This window comes from Balaenoptera borealis (assembly GCF_965194805.1).
Source record: "Balaenoptera borealis genome assembly, chromosome: 8".
In the NCBI taxonomy this organism is placed as follows: domain Eukaryota; kingdom Metazoa; phylum Chordata; class Mammalia; order Artiodactyla; family Balaenopteridae; genus Balaenoptera; species Balaenoptera borealis.
Genome location: NC_138865.1, coordinates 15,878,338 through 15,901,138, shown reverse-complemented (window position 1 = coordinate 15,901,138; position 22,801 = coordinate 15,878,338). Strand labels below are relative to the sequence as shown.

The window sequence follows — 22,801 nt, the reverse complement described above, 5'->3', positions numbered from 1 at the left end:
GCCTGGCCCCTTGGGCTCTTCTTACTCCTCCTGGAAGGAAGGTGGCCTTGAGGGCGGCTGGCTCAGCTCCCCGGGGAGAACGGCCCACCCGGGGCCGCCCATTTCCATGGACTTAATAGAACGAGCTTGGGCTTCCTCCTGCAGCTGGAGCTGGAGGCGAGGACCCCTGCCCAGCCTCACCATCCCGCTGCTCCGGAGCTGTATGTGTCCTCTTCCTGTCTTCTTTCTTTCCTCCAAAGAATCCCTTATAAACTTTCTTTTTTTCCCTAAGAATGACTTGCATCTCCTTTGAAGCAGAAAGCTCCCCTTTCATGTCTGCCAAAAAAGCCAGGGTCACTTGGATTTGAAGTGTCTTTAACGTGTCCAGGATCCCTGGACCAGGACTCCTTACCGCCCTCCAGCTGTTTCTAGATTCTCCTCTGCCTCTCCGGGGTGGGGTGGGGTGGGGTGGGCATCGTGTCTGGAGTGAGGGCCAGGTGGGAGGGCTCCGCCCCACCCACTCCCAGCTGCCGGCGGAGGGGCCCAGGGGCCCCTGGGTCACTGAAGAGCACACGCCGAGTCGATGCTTACCTTGACGTGAATGCCTGCCCGGGTACAGCTGCAAGTACCCCAGGTGTCTCGGCCTTGAAGTGTTTTTGCGTGTCTCTTGTTTGTGAGTGTTCTGAAGTTGCTGCAGATGAATTTGATTGCTTGTTTTGTTGAAGTGATTCTGCAGAGGGAACCCTGTAACACAGCCTGTCTGTGTTACACACTTGGGGGGTTTCCTCCACAGGTCTTCAGGGCATCTTACGCCTAGATTTGGGGTGCCTGCTGGGACTGGTAGAAACTGGGGTGGATCTTCCCAGAGACACGCGGGCTTTGGTGGCTTCTGCATGGGACCTGGGGCATGTATGTGTGTGTCTCCACACAGAGGGGACAGTGGCTAAGAGTGCCCTGACTTTAGTGTCGTTCAGACCTGCCTTCAGTTCATGAAAAATTCGATTTCTGGTCTACTTGCTGGTCATGGACCACGTTCCCTAATCCCCAAACCCCAGTTTCCTCATCTGTTATGTGGGGATAAATGTCCTGCCTTCTCTTAAAGGAATCAGCGAGTGTCAGGTGCTTCAAGTAAGGTCACACTGGGACTGCTAGCTGCTGTCCCCATCTCTTTGCCCCCCCTTTCCTAAACCCATGCAGCCCTCCTCCCCTTTGTTTTAACAGTACAGCACACGCCTTAGACAAGTCACAGTGTGGTCGGGCGGAGAACAGCTTTCTTTGTACAGTGGAGTTTAGCTGTTTTGGATAAGATCCACCCTACTCACTACAGGTTAACTTTTGGGTCTTGGTGGAGATTCGAGAGTTTTTAGTCTCCAAGTAGCACTTGTACAGACTATCGTTTTGGCTGATGCCTAATCCATTCATTTGTGTGACTCAAAGTATATTCACTGAAGAGTGATGGTATAAACGTCTCCAGATCCTGTGCGTGCCCCATGTGTGGAACCTAAAGCCTGGAATGTCCCGGGCATGCTTGTGGTCGGGGACCTGTGCGATGTAGGCGTGGAGTAAAGTCGGCCACTGTGCTTCCATTGGCAGCTTAATATCTGAGAGGGAGTCAAAGTGGAGGAACCCGGCCAATTATAAGTCTTATAATAATCATAGCCATGTTTTATCGAGTGCTTTCTTGAGTCTAGTCCATTGCCAAAGCTCATGTCGTTAAATCTTCACAAGAGTCCAATGAGGTAGGTACAAATTTTCTAGATGAGAAAACGGAGGTGCGGAGAGAGAGGCTACGTAACTTGGCCAAGGTCACTTCTGGGAAGCAGCAGTGTGGAAATTCAAGCCAGGTCTTCCCAACCGTAAAGGCCATGGTACGCTCTATCACCACTCTGGGTGATTGTAGAATGTTGACTCTGGTTAAATAACTCGCCCAAGATCACACAGCTGGTAAACGGCAGAGTCAGGATGCAAGTAAGCCTGCTCTTAACCACTTTGCTCTGGTTCCTCTGTCCCAGGCACGGTCCGGAAGATGGAGTGACCCACGTGAGGCATCATGCCAGAGCCCCGGGTGCCCCGGGGAGGCATGGGAATAACTGCAGTGCCTGGGCTCCTGGGCCTGGATTAAATAGGAGGCTCATTTTCCCCTCCTGGTATTTGTTTATTCACAAATTAAATTATAACTCTACTAAGGGAAATGATTAACAAAAGAAAAACCATCCATCCTGCTACTGGAAGCTTTCATTTTTTTCTTTGTTCCTTCTCAGTTCTTAACTCTGATTACATAATTGTTCTGCTTCTTTATTTAACGTTAAACTCACGATTCTCCTTTTTATAGCTGCATACTATTGCGTGAAATTGATATAATCCACTTGACCACAACACATCTTTCTGCCAATAGCCTTTTTATTTTTGGATTGCTTCTCTTAGTGTAAATTCTAGAAGTAGAATTATTAAAGGATTTAAATACATTTATTGTCATATAACTTGTCCAGAGTCATATTATGTATACAGCCCCCAGAAGTATGTTATTCTGTTGTTTAACCTCACTAACATTTGGTTTTATATCTTTTTTAAAAAATGTGTTTTGCTATATTAATAAGTAGCAAAGTAGCACCCTCCATCTTTTAAATTTGTATTCTTAACAAGCCGGGGAGACTGAGTATTTTTCATGTTGGTTCCCTAATTTAGGTAGTATAGAAATAATCCTTTGGCGTGTTTGATGGTGTATATTTTTCCCAGTCTGTTTTTTATCCCCCCTCTTTAAGTGGTAGTGTTCAGGTTTTTTTTTTTTAGATTTTCCTTTGGAGAATTTCAAACATATACAAAAGTAGAGAGAATAGTATCATGGATTCCCACCTACCCATCACTCAGTTCCAACAATTATCAACTCATGCCCAGTCTTGTCTCATCTGTACTCTAATGCAAATATCCACTCCTTGGTTATTTTGAAGCAAATCCCAAGTAAGATATTTAATCCATGATGATTTCAGTATCTCTAAAAAGATAAAGACTTTAAACACCCATAGTTTTTCTATACTGTTTTCTTTTCAAATTTGGTCAGACCTATTGAATTTGTTCTTATTTTATTTTCTGTTTCAAAAGAAGGATTTTTCTCAAAAGCTAGGCAGAGGCATTAGAGAAGGAGTGAAGGGTCAGTTTTGATACCAACTGGATTCAGAGTCTGAAGAGAGACCCTCGGGTTTGGAGCGCAGCTGACGGGTCAGGTGTGGAAGGAGAGGGTGGGTGTCCTAAGCCTTGCCCTCACCTGGCCTTCTCCTCTTGCAGCCTCACCTGTCACCATGAAGCTGCCGCACCCAGCCCTCCCCAGCTGCCTCCTGCTGGCTCTGCTCGGCGTGTGGACAGCCGCTCCTGAGGTTCACGCTGTGTCCGTGGGGACACCCGCCATCAGCGCAGCCTCTTTCTTGCAGAACCTCATGCATCGCTACGGGGAGGGCGACAGCCTCACCCTGCAGCAGCTGAAGGCCCTGCTCAACCACCTGGATGTGGGAGTGGGCCGGGACAACGTCTCCCAGTCCGTGCAGGGACCGAGGAACCTCTCGACGGTAAGGCTCCTGGCTCTGCCCAGCACCGTCTCTGTCCTTTCAAGGTTCCCAATCTAGTTGGGGGCAGGCGAGCCTTGATGACAGAGCAGAGGGGCCGCTTCTTCCCCCGCGGTCGGGATCAGCTAGTCTGAGTCTCCAGCAGCGCCTCCCGACCTCCTACATGGGTGTTTTGAAGCCCTTAGCAAAGGGCAGCCGTGAAGTAGGGGCTCTCAGCCCTCCAGACCCTTCCTCAGAGCTGCACTGGGATCTCCTGGAACTGCTGGTAAGCTGGAGCTCCCGGGTCAGCTAATATTTCTAAGAGAGTTTCTGCAAAGCCCTTTGCCCGTCATCCTAGGTGAGCCTCAAAGTACCTCTATGTGCAGGTGGCAGATCTTCACTATATCCTGTATATACTGAGATACTAAGGGACCCACAGTGAGTTCTGGAGGGACCAGGATTAAGACTCAGGTCTTTTGGCTCCTGGTTCTCTGTTCTGTCTTCCATATCATCTTGGCTAATCAGAGTGTGAGGCTGTATGTGGCAGCCAAATATAAGTCAGCCAGCAATGTCTTTATCTGTCTACTTTGTTCCCTGTGCTGAGTGTTGTGAGAAAGAGAGAAAAATGAGTCATGTTTAGGGAGTTTACTGTTGAGATGGGGAGCTCAGCCAACCAAGAACAGAGTTAACTGATATTCAAATGAAGCGCTAGATGCTGTGGCTTGGATAGTCATTATAGGATTCAGAAATGAGAGAAGCGGGTGAGTCTGCACTAGATGGTCAAGGAAGCTTCTGTGTGGGGCGTCCTGGAGCTTCGCCTTGAAGGGGAGCAGAGTTTGGAGAGACCGAGTGGCCAGGCTGGGGGCGCCATGTGGCATGTATGCAGAACCACGGGGGCGTGGTGCACATCTGAGTCGGAGGGGCAGCTGCCTTGGGGGGTGCTCGTGCAGCATGACCCCAGAGGCCTTCTGGCTCAGCAGCAGGATCTTGGGGTCACCGAATCCAGCCCCCAGCATTTTATTTTTTTTTTTAAGATTTTTTTGATGTGGACCATTTTTAAAGTCTTTATTGAATTTCTTACAATATTGCTTCAGTTTTATGTTTTTTGGTTTGCTGGCCGCAAGGCATGTGGGATCGCAGCCTCCCTGACCAGGGATTGAACCCGCACCCCCTGAATTGGAAGGCGAAGTCTTAACCACTGGACCGCCAGGGATGTCCCAGCCCCCAGCTTTGTAGGCCCAGAAACCCTCACTCGTCGGCACTCCCAGAGGGCTGGCTCCCTCAGAGACAGAGCCACGTAAAACCAAACTCAGCGAAAGACCGACGTGTAACTGTCTAATTAGAAGTAAAATGGCAGTGTTTCACGGGAACGGTGTGTGAGAACCACTTAACCTGATGCCTCCCAAGGGAACTGAGAGCTCATGCCCACTGGGTAGCCCACACTTGCTCCGTGGCAGACCCTGAGTCTTCAGATTTCCCCCGCTTCCTTCCCCAATCTCTGCCAACACATCCTGCAGGCTGGGGACATTACTGTATATGGTCCAGGAGACTACTGTTCCCCTTAGACACCTGTGCTCAATAGCTCTGGAGAAGTATGTGAAATCTGCATTTTACTGTAATAGCTCCCTGGGCTGTTGTAATGTGGCCAGATTTGGTATCTGGGAGAAGCTGTATCTTCAGGTATGCACATAGAGGCATGTTTTCCAGAAGCCACACCCTGGTCATAATGACTGGAATTCAGTTGTTCCCAGAACTTCTGGGTAGCCATTTACAGATGGGTGAGTGGAAGGTATGTATGGGTGGCTGATCTCTAAGATTACTTATCAGTCTTTCAAGTTTAGGGACCACTTTGCTCTCATCCTTGGAAATTAGTCTGCAGGTTCCGTGAAATTTGAACAGTTGCATCTTCTGTTTTCCGTCTGGGAAGGCTCATCAGGGGCAAGGTGTGACTTTGGGTCCTAAGAGGCTTTCTGCCCCTCCCACTTGGTTTCAGTGCTTCAGTTCTGGAGACCTCTTTGCTGCCCACAACCTCAGCGACCAGTTGCGGATTGGGGGGCGTGAGTTCCAGGAGTTCTGCCCCACCATCCTCCAGCAGCTGGATTCCCGGGCCTGCTCCTCCGAGAACCAGGAGAACGAGGAGAACGAGCAGACGGAAGAGGGGAGGCCCAGCTCAGTTGAAGGTGAGCCGGCACGGGAAGGCAGGGCCTGGTCCGTGCTTGTCCGCACGAGGACCGCCGGGCTGATCAGATAGAGCTGCCCGCTGAATGTTTGGCCGCTTATCATCCTCTTATCATCGTCGGGAGGGACGAGTTGGAGTAATGACTATACCGGTATCTCGTGTGCTCCCAAGACCGGTCCAGCACATTGCCAGGCCGGGCAGCGTGGCTGGTAAGCGTGCCGTCGTGGGGCTTTTGGACCAGCCTCGAGGTGCTCTTTTTGGTCACTTTTCCGTTTTGGTTTTTATTAAACTACCAGGGGGCCAACACCTTGATTTTTGAGTTTAGCATTTAAGGCCTTTCACAGTCTGCCCTCGGCCCACTTCATCCTCCTCCCCCTCCCCTGCCCGGTACCCCTGCTCCAGCCGCAGTGGTTCACCGTGGCCTGTGTGTGCACACGGTTCCCTTGGGCCTGGATCGACCTTCTGCCGTCCTGTCATGCTGGTGTGAGCGGCCTGGCACTTGGTACCTAGCATGTGCCACCTGTGTCACACCCCACGTCGTTTCCTGCTGTCGTTATTTAACTCCTATGGTCTATAGCCTTTCATGTTTTCATCTGCCCCTCCGTCTGAAAGGTAAGCTGCTTTTGGATAGCAGCTTTGGTGTATATTTTTAGGCTTCTCCACAGCACCCAGCAAGAGGTGGACTCAGCAAGCATTTACTGATGGGTTGGCGGATCTCTGTCTGCCCCGATTGCCGCTGAGTTCAGAACGGGCCGCCCCCCGGCAGCAAGAGTACCTCCACCCTCAGTAATGGAGGCCCTCGTCTGTTCTTGTTCCTCCACAGTGTGGGGCTTTGGCTTCCTCAGTGTCTCACTGATTAACCTGGCCTCTCTCCTGGGAGTGCTCGTCCTGCCGTGCACGGAGAAAGCGTTTTTCAGCCGTGTGCTCACTTACTTCATCGCCCTGTCCATTGGAACGCTGCTCTCTAACGCGCTCTTCCAGCTCATCCCAGAGGTGCAGTAGCAAAGAAGCGTGCGCGTCCTCTCTCCCTGGGGCGTCCCCGCCCCGCCCCTGTGCTCCAAGGCACCTGACAGCCGCCACCTGAAACATTAACTTCTTCCTCATGTCAAGGGATGCAAATGACTTCTGCCTCTGGATCTCAAGGGCCTCCTCTCACTCCTGGGGCACCCAGGTTTGCCTCTGGCCTCTTCAGGGGATGTCAGATGCAAGGCTCTCAGCGCTTGTCCCCCATGCTGGGGACCTGTCAGCCTCCTTCCCCAGTCAGTGCCTTTCCTAAGCCCTGTCGGCAGGGCTGGAAAGGAAAGCAGCCGGTGGTGGCTCTCCCTGCCCTTGGTCCTCCGGATCCCCGCTCTGTTCTAAGTAGAGGACCTGGCCATACTCAAGTGTGGCCACCAAGAGATGATCCACCTGGAATGAGGTGGAAGGAAAGAGGTTACCGACTGAAAAGTTGTATTGACCTAAAAAGTACGTGATCCTTTTTTTTTAAGCAGGCCCTAATCCACAGTATAGAGGGCCAAACATAGCATCAAGACTATTTAATGAAAAAAGCGAAATCAAAATTACCAAATTAAGGAGAGGGACCCACCGTCCTTCACACCTTGCATCTTGACTTTTTCCTGATAGGACTGACTTCCTGGTACCCTTACTTGACTGTTCTGAAATGTTTGTTGATTTTGTTCTTTAATTGTAACCACTGAGGAGCTAAAAAAAATAAGACCCAAGGTGACAGTCTGCCCACCTGTCAGCTCAGGCAAGGATGTGCAGTGGGGCGATGGGTGATGTGTGGACCTTCTTTGGGAATGTTGATGGCCGCCTTCCATAAGCAGCTGCCTGCCCTTTCCCAATCAAAAGACTCTATGGGATGCCCAGCCTTGCCTTGCCTGTTCCCTCTTCATGATGAGGGGAGAAATCTGGTTTAAGGTGAACCATCTTGATGCTATATCAGAATTCCACATGAATCTAGCAAGCACTTCTCAGGGCAGGCCTCATCTTGGGCTACTTTTTTTTTCAGCTCCAGAAATTAAATTTATTAATTTTTTTTCAAGATTGGAAATGAAGTGCTGTGTTGCCTGTTGAATGGGAATACAATAATGGTACATACTCCGCCCCTGGGCTCACAGGGGAGGCCTCATCCTGGCTCACTTTTGTCCTGCCCGGAGTGTGTGACGCTGGGAAATGGTAGAGGAAATATTTTTCGACGGGGTGATCTTGGAACTCTCTTCTCTACACTGCAGCCCTCTCAAAGCAAATGGAAACAAACAAATAAAGCAAAACCTGAGGGAGTTCCCTGGTGGCCTAGTGGTTAGGATTCCGGGTTTCCTGTGCCATGGCCCAGGTTCATTCCCTGGTCGGGGAACTGAGATCCTGCAAGTTTCGGGGCATAGCCGAAAACAAAAACAAAAAACAAAACAAGGTCATAGGAAAAAAAAAAAAAAAAGGCAACAAAACCTGAGATGTTAAGAGAATGGATTTTGTGGCCATCGGGCCTTACTTGTCCGTCCCTTCTGCCCTGCACGTCCGACTTTGTTGAGTCCTGCACAGAGCAGACCGGGTGCGGGGAGTGTCCCTTGTGCCTGCATAGCGAGGGTCAGACGTGCCAACACAGCAGCCCAACGATCGATCGGTCTCTTCCCCTTGCTCTGGTTTCCTGTTGCATAGAGCTCTCGAGTCCAAAGTCTGCTGGGCAGCCCCTGGCTAGGCCTGAGCACGCCTCGGCTACGGGCCAAGGCAGGACCTGCCCTGCCAGGCACAGCAGCCAGCAGGTGGGACTCAGCCACCAGGCAGCAGGGGCGAGAGACGCGGGGTTCCAAGGCCACCTCGGATTCCTCCCCGTTTCTCCTGAGCTGATTGAAGGAAATTTCATCGGACTTGAATCACTAACAAATGTTCTGTTTCTCTCTCCCTCCCTGCTTGTCTCTCTGATTTTTCTTGTTTTGCCTCCTTTGTTAATATCCACCAAAACCCCCTCCCACTCTACCTCCCGCCCTCTCCACCTCTCTCCCTGAATGGCGGCGGCTGTGCCGTGGGGCGTTCGCCCTTGTCCCTGTCCTGGGTGGGGCTGGCTCCCCCTCCCCGGCAGTCTGGGGGTACGGTCTCCTCTGTGTGACCGTCATCTCCCTCTGCTCCCTGATGGGGGCCAGCGTGGTGCCCTTCATGAAGAAGACTTTTTACAAGAGGCTGCTGCTCTACTTCATAGCTCTGGCGATTGGAACCCTCTACTCCAACGCCCTCTTCCAGCTCATCCCCGAGGTATGGCAAGCCAGCGCCCTTGCACAGGAGCACGCCACCTCCTGGGGGATGGCGGGACACAGTGGGAGGGCCCTCCGTCTCCACAGAAGGCCTAGAGAGGAGGTCCTCTCCTTTTGGAAAGTGAAGCTAGGACGTAGGCACGAGCGAGGAGAGGCAGCTTAGAGAAGGTTTGAGAGCTGGTTCAAATCCCAGCTCCACCGGCCACAAGTTCTGTGCCCTTGGGCAAGTCACCTGACCTCTCTGTGCTTCCGTTTCCTCATACGTAAATCGGGAAGAGTAATAAGGGCGGACCTCAGGGTGATGCCGTGAGGGTTACGTGAGTTAATGTTTCTTAAACACCTGGTGCTCACTGTCTGTTGGGTGGAGAGAGGTAGTGTAGTTAGGTCACGTTATGGCTCCCAACTTGGAGCTTTTGGCACCAAAAACAGAATCCATAGGTCTCAATGAAAAGCTCACTTCTCCTCCGTAGGGCATTAAATTCTAAAGACAGTCTGTCTTTTGCATCAGAAAATAAGCTAGAGAGGTATGAGGATTAAATAATGAGCTCCTAATCCATGGAAGGGCCTTTATGTAATAGGTGTGCAGTAAAGTTTTGTTGTTGGCAAAAAAAAAGAAGAAGAAAAGAAAGAAAAGAAGCTAGAGAGAACCCACCAGTCTGGCCTCACACATGTTGATGGCACCTTTGCCCCTTCACCTGGGCTAACCAGGAAACCCTTCATGAGAGAGGAGGAGCCCAGTGTCTGTAAGACTTACCAAGGGCCTTGGAGGAGTTTCTGATCCTGTGTGGTCTCTGCGTAGACCTGCTGATGGCAGGAATCCTGAGGCACTTCACTGTGGGTGGTCTGACAGGCCTGGGTGAGCCGGAGGTGAAGCAGAAAGATGGCGCCCTAGGCTCCTTATAGCACTTTGTTTTCCAAGATGCGGTTTTGTGTTTTCTGAGTTGATCCTGAGATCACCTCTGTGATGCGTAGGAAACAAGGAATGTTGTACCCATTTAACAGATACAGAATCTGACCTGCACAAGAGCTCATATCTTAGTGCTTTTTGTGGAGAACTGTTAGTTGCCTCTTTTCACTCCACTTTTCCTTAAAATGATTTGACTCTCCTGGAAAGTTGGCCGGAATGAGAAATTTCTCTTCTAGAACTTGACCTTTAATGTCTCTTAGAAAACTACACGAAGAGATTGCATTTCGTCCCTTTAAAATAAAAAAGAAAAACACTTAGCTTTTAAGCAGCCCGGAGTTCCTGGTACTGATGGTCTTTTATCTGGGACCCATTCATGAGAAGGCTGGTGTTTATTCGAGAGGCCCATTTCCTATCAGAAAACTTAGGAGCAGGTCAGCAGACACTTTCCCAAGGGCCCCCTTCACAAGTCAGGAGCATCACCAAGAATGCAATTCTCCTGATTTCTACTCCTGTCTGCTTCCCAATGGAGTCTTTTTTTCTTTCTTCCTTTTGGCCATAATAAGTGAAGTTTCCAGAAACCAAGACAAAACCCCCAAAATTGACACGTGCAGTCACCCAGTCTGCTTTCTTGGTTTTGTGGTCACTGGGAGGTCTGCGGTCAGGAAGATGCCGCAATTCTTACTATTTAACTGGAGAAAGGATTTCCCATTTTAGAAAGTATAACTGTACCATCTCCCTGTGTGTTTACAGGCAGATCAGCCAGGAATGCTATATAACGATGAAAACAAACACGAGTGTCTCCTCCTTAAATATGGAATCTGCTGGCAGAGTCTGCCCTTGTAGCAAAGCACCAGGAGAAATGAAGACAGAATCCTCATTAAAAGTAGAAAGCCACATCCAAGGCTGTTCTTCCTGAGAGTAAAATTCTAAAAACGATCTGTCTTTTGCATCAGAAAATAAGCTAGAGAGAACCCAGCAGGTCTGGTGATGTGACATTAGGGAAACATCAGGGGCTAGATTTTTGCTGGAAAGGGATTGAGTACATGGCAGAGTTGTCCCGGCCTCTTCCTTTCCTAGAGTCAAGTGGCGAAAGAGACGAGAGGGGACCAGTGAAGATTTTCTATATTCTTAAACTCATTTTGTTTTCTTGGGTCCACAGGCTTTTGGTTTCAACCCTCTGGAAGATTATTATGTCTCCAAGTCTGCAGTGGTGTTTGGGGGCTTTTATCTCTTCTTTTTCACAGAGAAGGTCTTGAAGATGCTTCTTAGGCAGAAAAATGAGGTGAGGCCAAATCGTTGGTAAAAGAAGCACCTCTAGGGAGAGCATCCATCTCAGAAATGTGTCCGGTAGTGGTGTTACCTCAGTGCCAATCCAGTGAACTTACCTGGATCCTCCTGCCGTAGATTCAAACCCACAAACTATTTCCTGAGTAGCTATCTCACTTCACCTCAGGAGGGTATTAGCAGTGGGTGAGGGCGAATCATCAGCCATTGCGAGGAGCAGCTCTAAAAGCTCTTTGCTGTGCCTCCTGGCAGGAATGAGTGTTGGCCCTGAGGTCACTCCTCTGAGATCCGTCCCATGGCAGCACCACATGCCCTTCGATTCAGCTTTCTCCAACACCTTGCCCTAGGTTTCTGTCCTATTGCCTGCTTGTGTTTTCTTGGATGGTGGGAGTGAGGTCTTCCCGGTGCTTGGAGCTCCTGCTGGGTGGGTGGTTTTGGTGAGCGTTGCACTGACCCGACCCCTCCCTGTGGTCCCTCCAGCATCATCACGGACACAGTCATTATGCCTCTGAGACGCTCCCTTCCCAGAAGGACCAGGAGGAGGGGGTGACGGAGAAGCTGCAGAATGGGGATCTGGACCACATGATTCCTCAGCACTGCAGTGGCGAGCTGGACGGGAAGGCCCCTGTGATGGACGAGAAGGTCATCGTGGGCTCCCTCTCTGTCCAGGTCAGTGGGCCATCCACTGCTGGGCAGGCTGGGGCCCTTAAGCGGTAATGGCCTTGATGACTCGGGCCTACCTTGAAGGTCCGTCGTCCACCCTTTGACAGGGGGGCTTTCTTGCAGGACCTGCAGGCTTCCCAGAGCGCCTGCTACTGGCTGAAAGGTGTCCGCTACTCTGACATCGGCACACTGGCCTGGATGATCACCCTGAGCGACGGCCTCCATAATTTCATCGATGGCCTGGCTATTGGTGCCTCCTTCACCGTGTCTGTCTTCCAAGGCATCAGCACCTCGGTGGCCATCCTCTGCGAGGAGTTCCCACACGAGCTAGGTAAGTGTGCTGACACCCCGCCCCCCAGCCCCTTCCGCTTGTGCCGACTCCTCCCCCCACTTCAGAACACACATTATAATTAATTAACACATTGTCTATGCTATGTGAAATCCCACCACTAATTCTCAACAGCTGAATTAATAATTGAAAATTGATCATTGGACGGGACTTCCCTGGCTTTCTAATGGTTAAGACTCCACGCTTCCACTGCAGGGGGCATGGGTTCGACCCCTGGTCAGGGAGCTAAGATCCCGCATGCTGCGCAGCGTGGCCAAAAAAAGGAAGAAAGAAAGAAAGAAAGAAAATTGATCATTGGAAATGATGGCATTTTTTACTGGGATGGTTGTTTCCCCAAAGTCCCATAACCTGTGGCTGTTTCCTCACCTCTACACTGGGCTTAATACTGGTACCTTCCTCATTGATTTATTGTAAGAAACAAAAGGAAAAAGTAGTGAAAAGGACTTACTGCGTGCCATACACTATTCTAAGTGCTCAATATAGGTTATCTCTTACATCCTATTAATCTTCCAAAGGCTGAGATGTATGTTAGAAGTCTGGTGGGTAGAAGAAATAGATGAACCAGGGGTTGGAAGGTCCTTGGTTTTATCAGAGGGAGAGTGTAAAAAGCCTAGACTTTTTGGAGGCTCAGACACTCAAGGTCATGTCCTGGCTTTGCCACTTATCGGCTTGTGACTTTGGGCAAATTACTTTAACTTCTCTCAGTCTCAATTTTGTTTTCGAAAAATACCATTCATTGCAGTTTTGAGGAAGGAAGCTCCTTCTGTTTCACCATCAGTCAAAAGAGAAATGAGGCCATTGCTAGATGGTTTTCTCTTTTGAAAATCCTGTGCATTGTTTTCAGCCTCTAGGCTGGATGTACACTCCCAGCCTTGCAGATGGAGACAGCCCCTCGGCATGGTGGTGAAGGGGGCCCTAGTCTTGTCACCGTGAGCTTCAGTCTGGGGCCATCTTAATTTTCACCCACACTCCATCCAGCGTTTAAGCATGTCCTCATCAAGTTGTGTGTCCCACGACCTAGTATGAATCTTCTGTCCACACCCTCCCCTCTTGTTGTCCCCACCATAGGAGACTTTGTCATCCTGCTCAATGCCGGCATGAGTATCCAGCAGGCTCTCTTCTTCAACTTCCTCTCTGCCTGCTGCTGTTACGTGGGCCTGGCCTTCGGCATCTTAGCTGGCAGCCACTTCTCTGCCAACTGGATCTTTGCCCTGGCTGGAGGAATGTTCTTGTATATTTCTTTGGCTGATATGGTAAGTCTTCCATAGTTTTAATGCCTTGTAGGCAAAACTGGATCGGGTTATGAAATTCATTGGATTGGGAGGACAGCTAAGGGGCATTAGTTAGTTTTTTTGTTTTTGTTTTTTTTTAAAATAAATTTATTTATTTATTTATTTTTGGCTGCATTGGGTCTTTGTTGCTGTGCGCGGGCTTTCTCTAGTTGCGGCAAGCGGGGGCTACTCTTTGTTGCGGTGCGCGGGCTTCTCGTTGCAGTGGCGTCTCTTGTTGTGGAGCACGGGCTCTAGGCACGCGGGCCCTAGAGCGTGTGGGCTCATTAGTTGTGGCTCGTGGGCTCTAGAGCTCAGGCTCAGTAGTTGTGGCACACGGGCTTAGTTGCTCCACGGCATGTGGATCTTCCTGGACCAGGGATTGAACCTGTGTCCGCTGCATTGGCAGGCAGATTCTTAACCGCTGAGCCACCAATAATAACTTTATTGAGGAATCAAGTCACATGCCACACGATTTGTAAATAACAGTGTACTGTTCAATGCCTTTTAAGGGAACATTAGATTTTAAAGGATGAAAGGCCTATGTTCCTTTAGCATATGTCGTTAAAGAAAATGATGTATCTCAACTCCAGGGTCCTTACTTTAAGAATTACAGAATAGAGACTTACAGATAAAGAATGGGGGGGAGGGAGGGAAGGAAGGAGAGGAAATTACCCATAATTATTCTCCCCCAAAACAACAACACTTGGGTTTGTTTCTTTTTCATCTCAGTGCATTGTGTTTGTTTTTAAATAACTAATCACATGGAGTACACAATTTTATACCCTGGTTTCTTTTTTTTTTTTTTTACTTAATACATCCTAGACATTTTTCATGTGGCATACTCTTTAAAAGCATCCTTTTCTCATTAGCAGTAGTATTTGGTGAGAGGATTTACCTTCTCCAGGACAAGAATTGCTGGTTCAGAAGGGATGCGTGGTTTGAGGTTTTAATATATATCGCCAAATTGCTTTCTAAAAAGCTTACCGTTCTTTAATTTACATCATTAGCAGTGTCTGAAAGTGTACATTGTACCCGCTAACATTTGGTATAACCATTTAAGTAGTTTTGCGTTTGCTAGTTTAATACCTGATTTGTTGCATCTTTCTAACTAACAAGGTTGATTTCCTTCCTTGTTGGCATGACATGTTCTTTGGCAGGTTTGCATGAATTATTTTCCATATCCTCGGAAAGCAGTTTTTTGTTTTTGTTTTTTAAAAATATTTATTTATTTACTTGGTCATGCTGGGTCTTAGTTGCAGCAGGCGGGCTCCTTAGTTGTGACATGTGGGATCTAGTTTCCTGAGCAGGGAACGAACCTGGGCCCCCTGCATTGGGAGCGCAGAGTCTTAACCACTGCACCAGCAGAGCAGTCCTGGAAAGTAGTTGTTTTTTTTTTTTTTTTTTTAATAACATCTTTATTGGAGTATAATTGCTTTACAATGGTGTGTTAGTTTCTGCTTTATAAGGGAAAGTAGTATTTTTGATGAGATGATGAGAGCACTGACCACCATGGTCCATCCTCAGCCCATGGAAACATCTTAGATTCTCTCCTCCGGTGGGTGGCCCTCCCTGGGGTTAGGGTATTTTTGTCACCTGCCTTGCTGGCCAGCAGCAAGAGGCCTTGAGTCATGGCAATGCTTAGTTCCATTCTATGCTGGCCCCTTACATGGTTGCTGAGTTTCCCAAACAAGTGACAACATTCTGATAGCAAAAAGACCTTCTGAAGTGTTTTTAAAGATCACAGTAATTTTTATCAAAGTGGTTATTTTTAGTCCGCATCTAAACACATCCAGGGTTACATGCATGTATGTTTCACTTCCATAGCTGTAAAGTAGTGGTAACCACCTTGGAGAAAGGCTCTAACGTTTAAGTTCTAGAAGTTATTGCTGTTGATTTTCTTTGTAAACCAATCGTATATTATATATCTTTATTATAATCATATATTTATACTAATGATTGTGGTGGCCTTATAATATAAAAATATAATAATAGTAAATGTTGTAATAATTGTTAGGTAATATATATATATGACTGAATTGTCCTGCACTTAAAGGTTAAGAAAGGAACTGCAGCTCTCTCGTGTTTTTTTCTTCTTCCTCAGTTCCCTGAGATGAACGAGGTCTGCCAAGAGGATGAAAGGAAGGGCAGTGTCTTGATCCCCTTTGCCATCCAGAACCTGGGCCTCTTGACTGGTTTCAGCATCATGCTGGTCCTCACTATGTATTCGGGACAGATCCAGATCGGGTAGGGCCTTGCCAGGAGCCGGCGGGATTGGCAGTCTGGCCCTTGGCTGCCGATCCCTGGCCCGAGGACTCCTCATCCAGGAAGCACCTCGGAAGAGGCAGTTCTATTAAAAACTGTGACATGGAGACTGTATTCCTGCATTCAAATGTTAGCTGTTTTTAAAATGCTGTATCCTAGGAATAAGCTGCCCTGGTAACCAGCCTCTAGGTAGTGCCTCTCTCCCTTTCCTCTTCTTTCTCAGAGTGATTCTGGAACTGAATGCAGCTTAAAAGACAAGACTAACTTTTTTCTCTGGTTACCCTGGCCTCTTTCTCTTCCAACCAGCACTGAGACATTTTGAATCCTTTGCCCGACAATGCAAAAAAGATAGCCAGGGCTCACAACTTGGTTAGAAATATCAGGAGGTGAATCTATAGTTTGGGGCCTATAAATCTAAATGTGTTTCCTCGGCCTCAAGGTGACCCATTTTTAAGCGAATCCGCCTATTTTTACAGAAAAGGTATAGAAGACAGGAATCCCTCTTATTTTTTCAAAATCTGTTCAGTTGCCTATTCTTTCAAAGAGAACTGAAAGCTGGAAACAGATGAGTAGGGCGGGAGGGAGAGGCAAGGATCACCCTGAGATGGGGGTGTGTGTCTTGTCAGGATGGTTACCTGTTCCCACTGGGATGCTTGGCACCGGTTCTGCACCTGGTGTTTCATGGCCGTCCAGGTGAGCCAGCAGGTAGGTTCTGTTGCCTGAACCTCCCCTCCTTTTGGATGAACACTGGCAGACTGGAGGGCAGAGAAGAGAGACCTGTGAGACATCCGTTGGCTTTGCTGTGATTTCTACCCCCCTTTCCCCACCCCCATCTCCTGGGAGACTCCCTGGAAGCACATTCTAAGCACATTGACGATGCCCGTGTCAGAGGGCAGACTGCACAGATTTACCTCCCTGGTCAACAGTTGTGCTGACAGGTGGCAAGCTGACTTACAGAACTGGAGTGCAGCCTGTGGTCTTCTTGACAAGGGTAATCAGAAACGGAATCAGTGCAGGCAACATTTAGGGTTTACTAATTCCATAAGTAACAGTGATAGAACTCTGAGATGGAAGGTCCAGAGCTTGGATGGGGGCATCCCTGGGGTTTGCAGAATAGAGGACCCATGGGTTCTGCTGCACCGTCTGGGGTTCCCCCTTCCTCCCTCACCCCAAGCAAGCAAGGGCGAATCCTGTATCGAATTGAATAGGAATTGTTCTAACTCTCTTCAGAAAAACGGATCGATAGACTTGGGTGTGAGACCGTAGGCCAGCCGCCGGCCCCGTGGAGCCCTCTCCTCAGAGCTCTGGCTTGGAGGGGAGCTCATCTCCAGGTTCACTAGGTGAATTGCTTTATTATTATCATATTGATAATGTGAGATTCTTTAGCCACTCTGGGGAGCCGACCTCTCCAGAAGCCTTCCTCAGTGGTGCCCACAGTCGCAGCCCAGGGGCTGTGTTCACAAACTGACTTGTGCACGTGGCTGACGAGTCCTGGTCCGTCGCCACCACCCGTTAGTTTTTCCGTTCTGACAGGAAAACTTTCCACTCTATGGTAGTTAAAAGCAGCATCTACTCTGGCTTTTTTCCCCGCCCCCCCCCCCCAGCCCCTTGGGAAACATCCGTCAAACCAGGACTATTCTTGAAAAGAACATGAGCGGGAAAACCGCTGGTGATGCTTTATAAGTTTTTCTCATCTTGCCTATTGACTTTGATAGATTTGAGAATGGGCAGAAGAAGAAGGAAAACTCAGTTCTCACGATTCTAGATGAACTATCAGGACAGACTCCTGGTAGGATTATGGTCCAGTTTTTACCAAAGAACCAATTCCTTGAATGTTGGAATCTAATTTTTTATATTGTCATTGTTACTGTTTTAAAACAATTCTTTGTCTTTTCTGTTTGATTTCCCTCAAACTGCTTGCAGGAGCTAGCAGGAAATAACACTCAAACCTTAGGACTTCAGAAGATTTTGCTTCCCTTAATTCACATGGATGTATTAAATTTATAATTTTAGCATTCCCTATAGATCTGTCATTCCTTACAAATACTGTTATTCTTGGAGTAGAATCCTAAGTAAGAGTTAGTGGGTTTCTAGTTTTAGGAGAAGAGCTCAAAAATGTAACCTTGAGCAAATTAAAAAATAAAATACGAAGTAGCAGGGTGCCTTCCCTTCTCTTGCACACCTATATTAAGAACTAACTTTCCTTTCACAGACAGCTGCCTCAAAGGGAAATTCTCTTCAAACTAATTGGTCCAGAGGCCAGTCCTAGTTTGAGCTTAGGGGTGGAGACACTGAAATCGTGCAACTGATTATGTGTTGCCATTGGCAACAGGTTTTCCTCAATTGAAAATGTGGCCATTTCTTTTTGAAGTGTTGGATTTGCTGTTTTAAGCATTTGTACATATTAGAAGTCTGAGGAGTAGCGAGTTCTGAGGACCTTTTTCACCTCTGGCATTAGCATCTTCACCCTCCCTTTTCCCTGCGCGGACCGGCTCCCATTAAGGATAACAAGGAAAGTATGTGTCACGTGCAGGAGCAGTGACCCAGGAGCAGGGGTTCTGCTGCTTCTCACCCTCACCCTGGCTTGCAGGTTGCCTTCTGTCCTTGCCCCAAAGGTTTTTTGTGTCTAGTGTCAACTTAGGTCTTTCCTTCATTGGTCCTTCACCCTGGGTTTTAAAAAGAAGGCTTCTCTGTTCGGGTATCCTAAGACCTGTTTTTAGTAAGTCCTCTTCCACATGGTAATGTGGAGATGGTAATACGTTGGAAATCTGCTTAAAAAACGAAAAGTTGTCTGATTTTTGCAAAAGAGAGAGGTTAGATTTTTATTACTCATATTTCCTTTTACAGTTCTGCAATTCCATCACAGTATTTTTTTAAATAACTCAGGTGTTATGAGGATAAATTAGAAAAAAAATAACTTAAGTTATGTGGACTGTAAATGTTTTTATTTGTAAGATTCTATAAATAAAGCTATATTCTTTAACTGTTGAATTGCAAGTGTCATCTTTGGCAATAACGTGGGTGTAATGAAGACTGTTGAACACAAGATGGGGGTGGTGTCTTGCTAACTTATAAAGCTTCATTTTACTGGTCCAGCTTACCTTTGGAGAGGGGTTTTAGAAGGAACCTCAAATAGCATAACATACTCACTTTAAATGATTAACTTATCTTTTAATGGAGCCCATGACTTCATCAGTGATGGAAGAACTGTGGTGTTTCCTAAGAAGAGCTTTCTGTCACACTGTTTTCACTTGTATAAATCCATGATTTGAAACTTGGAGAGTACACTTGGTTCATTTAAACCACAGCTCCTGTATGTCTTATAGGGAAACGTTCTGTCCTGAGACTTAATTCTAAACCTGTTCTTATTTCAATTTATTCAAAGGGCCAGGGATTTGTTGTTTATCTTCGACAACAAAAACGAGCAGTGGGGTAAAAGAATTGATGCCATCTTATTAATACATACACTAGAGATTCCCAAATGCCTGTTGCTCAGTCCTCCCATTTTTTTAAAACTCAAGAATAATATATTAAGTGGCTCCTGTTGGTATTTTATTTTTTTTGTTTATTTATTTTTTTTAAAGATTTTTATTTATTTATTTTAAAATTAATTAATTAGTTATATTTGGTTGCATTGGGTCTTCGTTGCTGCGCGCGGGCTTTCTCTAGTTGTGGTGAGCGGGGGCTACTCTTCGTTGTGGTGTGCAGCCTTCTCATTGCGGTGATTTCTCTTGTTGCGGAGCACGGGCTCTAGGCCGTGCGGGCTTCAGTAGTTGCAGCACGTGGGCTCAGTAGTTGTGGCGCACGGGCTTAGTTGCTCCATGGCATGTGGGATCTTCCCGGACCAGGGCTCGAACCCGTGTCCCCTGCATTGGCAGGCGGGTTCTTAACCACTGCGCCACCAGGGAAGCCCCTCCTGTTGGTATTTTAAATTTCATTAAGTAGCTACTATATTGGACTAACGTCTGCTACAGCTGTTCAAAATGATAGTCGCTCTGTCCTTCGGCTTGTGCCACCTCTGGAGAGCCTGCCCAGGCTGGAATTAGTGCCTCCCTGTTCACACCTCAGTTACTGGACTTGCACTGTAATCTCTCTTGTTCTTTATAAACCGAGTTCCTTCTGGGTAGAGGCAATATAGCTGGTTTCTTTCTGTGATACCAGCACCTGCCACACAGAAAGAATGAATGAAAAGACGAAATGAAATGCCTGCAAGTTCTGTGTTGATGGAAGGGCTCCTTTTCCACTGGCAGCAGTTCCTGTTGTGTTTTCCTGTGTTTGGTGTTGGTTTTGCTAATGCCTTGTTTCCTGGTCCTTCTTTATTTAGAAACAGAAATTTGAGAGGTGAATTTGTGGCCAGTATAGAATAGAGCTAAGCAGAGTAAGCAGGTCACTAAGAAGATTAAAACTTTGATCTCAGCCATCTCTTTGTAATACTGCTAACCAGCTAAGCCATTCAGGACATTTTTGGTGGAAGGTGAATGCCCTTCTCCTATCAAGTTGTTTCTGCACACTCTTCTTTACCATTCAGTGATGCTGAGATCTGATTTGAGCAAAATCCATTTCGAGAAATAATGAAGACACCAAACATGGACACAGGATTTTTGATTCGTGGGAAAACAAAATGCTCATCTATTTTAAAGATTTTTGTACTCTTAATGATCCAGTGCGATACAGGTGGACTTCTCAAGAATGATAGGTTTGAATCCCAGCAGAAGTGAATCCTTTTCATCCTTCTGGAATAAACTGAATTATATTCCATTTAAATATAAAAAAAAAAATGGTGGTTGGAAAAGATCCATAGGTCCTTATCATCTCACAGCTAAGTATGTTTAGATCTGTCAGCCAAAAAAGTATTTTCAACATCACAATTCTTGCCAGATGTTTCTTCAAGGTTTATTTTAAATGAAGGAAGGGAGTTAACAGACTACCCTTCCCGTATAACAGCAATCTTAGATCCTAGCAGTGGATGGGATCCCGAAACAGTGGCATCAGTTACAGTTAAGGAATAACCTAAAAGTGTTCTAATTCTGGCAATCAGAAGCCAAGAAGTAGTTCTTTCTTCCATTAGGCTCTGGATTTTTTTTTTTTTTTTCTCCATCTGTGGTTTGCTTCTCTATTGAGGTTGCCTAAGAATTAACTTAGGCAATAATCCACAGGTTTTTATAAATATACGTATGTAATAGAAAACCATCAGGAAATTCCTAGCAGAGGCCCCTGGAAAGAAATTTTTTGATGAGGTGATTCTAAATGTGAAATGTGCTCTCAAAGTACATGTCGTCCTACATTTGGCTTTTTGTGTGAACTCATTTCATTAAAGAGATGGGGTATTGCTGTCTTTGTGTGAAGGGTGGCAAACAGACCATCAGAGGGCCTTGTGCCCTGGAGTACGAGGCTGTTCCGCCCCAGGCTGGGGGAGTGGGGAGCAGATTGAGGGGACGGGGGAGGTGTGTAAAAAGGGTAGGGGGAAGCTTTGCAGACATCATTGAGACCACAGTCTAGGCCCACCCAGTTAAAAGCAAGAAACGAGTAAATAAAGAGCAACCCTGGGGTTGGGAGATGGGGAAGAGGAAGGCACCAGGGCACCCATGCCCACAACCCACGTTCAGGGCTGCCAGATTCTGGCCAGAGCCTCTTGTCCAGTCACCCCTAGGTACATCCCTGCGTGAGCTAGACCGGGCCTCCATGCCGCTACTGGTGTAGCATAGGCCTCATCTGCTTTAATTATTAAGAAAAGGGTACATTGGCCGAAAATAAAGAATGTCCATGTTAAAAGTAAAGATTAGATGTCTCCCTTCCTGGGACGCCAATGCTGATACTCCTTCAATGATAAGACTCCTTTCCCAGATGCCAAGGTCATACTGACTCGCTGTGTAGTGCTGATCTTTTTTTTAACCTTGAAGGAATGTATCCCTGACTTGTTTAATGTTCTTTGTTCTGACAACATATAAAACTGCTGAAAACCATGCTTCTCTGGAACAGTTCCTCAGTTATCTGAGATGCTGTCTTGAAGCTGTAGTCCTCAGTTTGGTTCAAAAAAACTCTTCTATTCCTGTTATAGATTGTTAATTGATTATTTTCGTTGACACCAGCATAGGCCGCCACCACGACGGGGGCATCGGAGGTCAGTGCCAGGCTCCGTGGGTGCTGCGATGGCTCTGCAGACTTGATACGAGGACAGGAAGGACCCAGAGCCGTGCAACACCTGGGTGCCGTGCTGCCCTGGTCAGCCACAAGGGTGCTGCTGCTGGAATCCACAGCTACTCCTGTGGGGGCGTTGAACCGCCCGTTGCCCTCCTGTGGGAGCCAAACCTGAAGAGGAACTCTGCCAGCCCCGTCCACCTTCATGGAATGGTTATGGAAATCTATCGCTACAATCTCATTCTTGTTCACAAGATGGGGCCCTGCAAAGTGTTGGTCAGTGGCCTCATGGCCCCCAAAATGGCCAACCAGCTTGCCACTGGGCCAGAAGGTAAAGATGCAGCAACTTGTCAAACACAATGATATGTCCATTCACTTCTATGGCTACTCCCTTGGAGGCTATGAGGCAACCAGCTCCAATCTTGGTCTTGAACTTGCCCTCAGAAGAAAAGATGCTGACCCAATGGTTGTCATAGTCTGCCTTGAAAATGTCTCCATCGGTGTCCACTGCCACACCTATGGGCACTGCAGCTGCCCAGGGGAGGCCTTCGAACCCCATAGTGGAACTTGAACTGGTCCTCATTGGAGAAATCCTGGATACCATGGTTATCGCTGCCTGCACCTAGATGTGGACACACCCTGTAAGTGGATGGATTCATGCGTCTCCCTTCCAGGCTGTCCTTCCTTTTGCTGCCCTTGCTGTGCATGAAGCTGGGCCTCTGCAGGCGGTGGGGATTGGGTACTGGGCTTCACATTGTCCAGGGAAGGTGGCAGGTCCCAAGACGCCAGGCAGACATGCTGCTAGGCTAACATTTTTATATGCACCAAAATCTAAGAATGACACCCAGGCCGGTTAAAAGGAAATTCCTTCCAAAACATGATGTTAACCTCGTGGGTTTTAAGGAAAAGAAAACAACGAATTCAATAAAGGACACATTTTTTTCTTCCTTAAAATAAAGGATTAGGTCTTTAATTATAGATGCTC

General features: G+C 47.5%; 1 protein-coding gene across 2 annotated transcripts in view; it reads left to right on the top strand.

The window, feature by feature from the left end:
- SLC39A14 (solute carrier family 39 member 14) overlaps window positions 1-19,255 on the top strand; it is a 46,630-nt gene extending 27,375 nt beyond the window's left edge. The window contains exons 2-9 of one of the 2 annotated variants that reach the window (XM_082402605.1): window positions 3,262-3,539; window positions 5,509-5,695; window positions 6,518-6,687; window positions 11,009-11,131; window positions 11,614-11,802; window positions 11,920-12,127; window positions 13,214-13,398; window positions 15,518-19,255. In XM_082402605.1, the coding sequence (XP_082258731.1) occupies window positions 3,276-3,539; window positions 5,509-5,695; window positions 6,518-6,687; window positions 11,009-11,131; window positions 11,614-11,802; window positions 11,920-12,127; window positions 13,214-13,398; window positions 15,518-15,664 (1,473 nt within the window). In that variant the 5' untranslated portion in view covers window positions 3,262-3,275 and the 3' untranslated portion in view covers window positions 15,665-19,255. Of the gene's footprint in view, window positions 1-3,261; window positions 3,540-5,508; window positions 5,696-6,517; window positions 6,688-8,773; window positions 8,944-11,008; window positions 11,132-11,613; window positions 11,803-11,919; window positions 12,128-13,213; window positions 13,399-15,517 lie in introns of both variants that reach the window. The other variant, XM_082402604.1, reaches the window with a different exon arrangement.
- The last annotated feature ends 3,546 nt before the right edge of the window (window positions 19,256-22,801 follow it).